The sequence below is a fragment of the Chaetodon trifascialis genome, chromosome 24, assembly GCF_039877785.1.
Source record: "Chaetodon trifascialis isolate fChaTrf1 chromosome 24, fChaTrf1.hap1, whole genome shotgun sequence".
Taxonomy (NCBI): Eukaryota; Metazoa; Chordata; class Actinopteri; order Chaetodontiformes; family Chaetodontidae; genus Chaetodon; species Chaetodon trifascialis.
In genome coordinates, this window is record NC_092079.1 from 9,833,180 (window position 1) to 9,837,660 (window position 4,481).

Sequence of the window (4,481 nt, forward strand, 5' to 3'; positions counted from 1 at the left end):
AGCGAGATCATTATGTTTTGACGAACAATCAATTGGGGTTTGGCTCGAAAGCGCTGCGTTAGTGCATTAATGGCACCTAACTGTCAGGTATTACATCTACATGACATTAAATACGGAAGTGTAACTGAGTACTGCTCTTGAGGAGATAGTACACTGGGTTAAATGGAATAAAAACATACTGACATTGTTTTTATTTTCTTGGAATTAAGGACTTGTGAAAGTCCCTGCAGCATTTTTGGGGGCGATATAAATGTCATGTATTTTAACCAGTGAACCACATTTGTTGCAGTCACTGCAGGATGAGTAAAAGGAAAATGAAAAATGCTCATTTGCCGGTTGGAGAATGCATCACACAGGTTCGTATCAGCCAGTTTGACTTACTCTCTTCTAACTTGTTTCTGGTGAAATGACTGTTCCTCACAAGTGCATACATGGTGCCTAATCGCTGGAACGTCTGTCATTTTCAGGTTCAGAAGATTTTCAGGGAGCGACTTTGCCATCAGCAGCTCCCCGACAGGCCGGAGGGAGTGGAAGCTCAACACAAGTAGGTTTATTTCAGCAAAGCTGGCTGCAAAGTCTGAAATCTTGAACGAGGTAGTTCACAGGTCGTGAATGGTTTGGGAAATGCACATCAAATGTTTGAAAATGAAAACCTTCATTACGGTGAAGAAAGGTCTTCAAAGATGCTGTTATTCGAAGGAAAAATCCTTGAATTTTGAAGTAGAAACAGTAGTCGGATTGTCATCTCTTAGAGAGAGAGGTGATCTGGGACTCGGTGGGAGTTTCTGTGACCCAGTTCAGTCTTACCTGGCTGACAGCACTGTCCCAGTTTGTGGGCTGGAAAAGCTCCAGTTCCCAGCTGACTTGGACACAACACCAGCATCCCAGGTAGCCAAGTCCACCTCCAACTCTGAGGGTTTAACCATTTGCACTCATTAGATGGAACCACAGGAGGTTTAGAGGAAACAGAAATGGCTCTTTGACTATACAGCTTGTTATTTTGCACAGCTGGAGGAGAATTGTGGGTATTGTAGTTTAAACACTGTCTTTTCAGACATGTCCTGGAGCTGCTGAAGCGGACGGCCGTCCACGGGGAGAGTAACTCGGTGCTAATCGTTGGTCCCAGGGGAGCAGGAAAAACAATGGTGAGCCTCTGCAGCCAGAACACACTTAAAACAGGCTTATGGGTACAAAGAAAAGGCTGAAAAGATGATGAACTGTGTTGAAGTGTCTTAAATCCGGGGAGGGTTGCACTATCTGACGCTGTCTGAGTTTCTGTGTCTGCAGCTGCTGAAGTGTGTGCTGAGAGACCTGCAAGAGGAAAAAGAAGTGCAACAAAACCTGCTGCAGGTTCATCTCAACGGTACTGATTCCTCACCAAACCTCATTTAATTTATTCAGCATTTAAGGACCTGAATACTTAGAAGATCTCACATTTCTGGATGTTCTTTCCTGTGGCTATAAAAGATATTCCACCAGGATTTATGCATAAATATTATCAGCAAAATGTATGACACTATCATTTAATAAAAATGTCTCCAAGCGTGGATAATCAGATGCATAACAGGCCTGTCTGTTGTAGGTCTCCTGCAGACTGATGACAGAATAGCGCTAAAAGAAATAACGCGGCAGCTCCACCTGGAAAACGTTGTTGGTGATAAAGTGTTTGTAAGTATTTGGAAACTGTTTTGTGGACGTTTTTCTTATTAATAATGAAATAAAAGTGCTACAGAAATCAGCTTGTGTTTCATTTCAGGGAAGTTTTGCAGAGAATCTGGCGTTCTTGCTGGAGGCATTGAAGAAAGGTGAGAAAATGCAGCCCTGATGTGTCTGTGTTTTGATGTTGAGGCTGTTTCTTTGGCATATGGTTAATTTCTGCGTTTGACACCAGGCGATCGCAGCAGCAGCCGCCCGGTGTTGTTTGTCCTGGACGAGTTTGACCTGTTCGCCCACCACAAGAACCAGACGCTGCTCTACAACCTGTTTGACATCTCGCAGTCTGCCCAGGCTCCCATCGCTGTGGTCGGCCTCACCTGCAGACTGGTGAGCCCCTCGATCCTCCTGACAGGGAAACACAGCAGGAAGCTTCGGTTCTTCGTTTTAAATATTTTCCTGGTGTTTCTTGTCGGTCCAGGATGTCCTGGAGCTGCTGGAGAAGCGGGTTAAGTCGCGGTTCTCCCACCGTCAGATCCACCTGCTCAGCAACCTGACGTTCCCTCAGTACCTGGAGCGGCTCCGAACTCAGCTCACCCTGCCGGACGACTTTCCCGATGACGGGTTCGCTCAGGACTGGAACGCCAGCGTGAAGGTGAGCGGTGGAACTGATCTCAGCTCAGTGTTCAGCGTTCACGAGTGTCTTGTATTAGCAGTAGTTCTGTGGTTGACCTGGAGGAGGCGCTGTGCAGAGGTGTGATTTCACAGCAAAGAGGAAGCAGCTTGAAGCATCAGCCATCTTTGACTTGTCTTCTCTTTTTCTTCTATCCTCAGACTCTGTGTGAAGACAAATCAGTGGAGGACGTCTTACAGAGACACTTCAACTCCAGCAAAGACTTCCGGTCAATGCACATGCTGCTGGTACAGCACACCTCCCTCCTCCTCTCCTGTCCTGTTCCCTCTTTCCTTCTCATCTCCTCTCACCAGTGTGATTCTTTGCTGTTTTTCTCTCTTTGTCTCCAGATGTTGTGTCTGAGTCGTGTGTCTGCAGCCAAACCTGCCATCAAACCTGCAGACCTGCTGGAGGCCAGCAGGCTGTGTTTCACCGACGCCGTGGCGAACATGCTCCACGGTAAAAAAACAAAACAGAATGAGAAGAATATCTGTCAAACTCTGTTACATTTCTGTTGTCTGTGTCCAGGTCTGTCCATCTTGGAGCTGTGCCTGATCATTGCCATGAAACACCTCAACGACGTCTACGAAGGAGAGCCGTTCAACTTCCAAATGGTTCACAACGGTACGGCTGGAAACTTCACCTCCTTTTGTGCTTTGTCATAAAACAGGACGGAACTGGAGATTAACACACTTTCAGCATGAATGAACAATGACATGAATCAGCGAGTTTAGCCCTGATGCTAAAAGCAGCCGTGTGTCATTTTACTTGCATATGATTGGTTGATTTTTCATGCTTTTTAGAGTTTAAGAAGTTCCTGCAGAGGAAGTCTAACTCCATGTACAACTTTGACCCGCCAGTCATCATGAAGGTCTGTGTGAAGCATTCAAAGAGCCTCATGATGCTTCAAAATTTGGCCAAATTTTACGTCAGGGCGCTAACACTTTCCCTCTCACCTGTCCTCAGGCCTTTGAGCACCTGCAGCAACTGGAGCTGATCCGGCCGGTTGACAGCGCTGCAGCGAAAACTCAGAGGGAATACCAGCTCATGAGGCTCATGCTCGACCACAGTCAGATCATGGAGGCCCTGCAGAAGTACCCACAATGCCCCACTGACGTCAAGCAGTGGGCCATGTCGGCATTCGGGTAGGACTCAAGCGTACCTTTTGCAGAACAGGAAAGACTTTTTGAGTGGAAAGACTGAATTTAGCAAAGTTTGGTTTTGGAATATTGTGCAATAATCCTGTATTGCAACAGTGAAATGACACAAGTGAACTTTGTGTTTGAGAGTTTGAAAACCAGAAGTGGATCCAATAAAATAAAGATTCCTTTAAAATGACTGGACTTACTGATAAGATGTCTTGCCAAACTAACTCTTTTAGCTATATGACTGTGAAAAACACTAAGAAGTGCTGGAGTGAGGACCAGAAATGAGGCTGGGGTCAGTGCTTCACCTGCTGAATGCTACCATCTAGTGCTGAAAGCCTGCAGTCGACAGCAAGCGCAAACACCATCATTAGATAACAAAATCAGGCTCTGGCTCGTCCTTCCTCAGTCCTGCAAAGAAGATGCAGTTTCATTTGAAAGCATGCAACAAGATCTGGCCTGACTACTGACTGAAACTCCATTTTCTACATTTTATGAAGTCAACATGTTATGTGCATAAAAACTTCTTCTGCAAAGCAGCTTATTCGACTGCTGGTGCTTTCCAGGTCCTTGCTTTCCACATGATTACCCTGGAAACAATTCAACACACATGAACACACATGAAGTTTGACCAAAAGGTATGAAGTCAAAGAAAAACATCGATGTTCACAATCTAAAAACACATTTATTTACATCACGTGGATCACTTCAGCTGATAAAAACCATGACCCGAGAGCTGCAGCGCTGATCAGGGATCAGTGTCATCTCCTCTGTGATAATGTGCCTCTGAAGGTTTTGTCTGCTCTGGGACTTTTTGAAGGGAATTCTCTGCTCTCTAATCCTCCCTTAACTAGGAGGTCAGAGGTCAGGGCGAGAACCCCTGGAGCTGATAAAAACTCACTTCTGTTCTTCCTGTATTTTCCAGTTTGAAATCCAGACCTCAGTTTCTTGTCCTTTTTCACATTTTTTGTTAGTAACATAAAACGCACAGTCACATGTATCAGGAGGAA

The 4,481-nt window shown here is 45.4% G+C and overlaps 1 protein-coding gene across 1 annotated transcript; it reads left to right on the forward strand.

Annotated features, from left to right (window-relative positions):
* Positions 1 to 294: 294 nt before the first annotated feature.
* On the forward strand, positions 295 to 3,628 carry orc4 (origin recognition complex, subunit 4). The gene is made up of 13 exons (XM_070957581.1): positions 295 to 356; positions 468 to 544; positions 1,055 to 1,145; positions 1,288 to 1,363; positions 1,583 to 1,668; positions 1,757 to 1,805; positions 1,892 to 2,043; positions 2,135 to 2,308; positions 2,488 to 2,574; positions 2,677 to 2,785; positions 2,855 to 2,950; positions 3,130 to 3,197; positions 3,293 to 3,628. The coding sequence occupies exons 1-13, from the start codon at positions 300 to 302 to the stop codon at positions 3,473 to 3,475; spliced, it is 1,305 nt and encodes a 434-aa protein (XP_070813682.1). The 5' UTR covers positions 295 to 299; the 3' UTR covers positions 3,476 to 3,628.
* Positions 3,629 to 4,481: the final 853 nt, after the last annotated feature.

Bases quoted from the DNA above. Each gene is read 5' to 3' on its own strand.
- orc4 (XM_070957581.1), top strand. From the start codon at position 300: ATGAGTAAAAGGAAAATGAAAAATGCTCATTTGCCGGTTGGAGAATGC. The intron at 2,309-2,487 runs GTGAGCGGTGGA...TTCTATCCTCAG, and splicing joins ACTGGAACGCCAGCGTGAAG to ACTCTGTGTGAAGACAAATC. The intron at 2,575-2,676 runs GTACAGCACACC...CTTTGTCTCCAG, and splicing joins GGTCAATGCACATGCTGCTG to ATGTTGTGTCTGAGTCGTGT.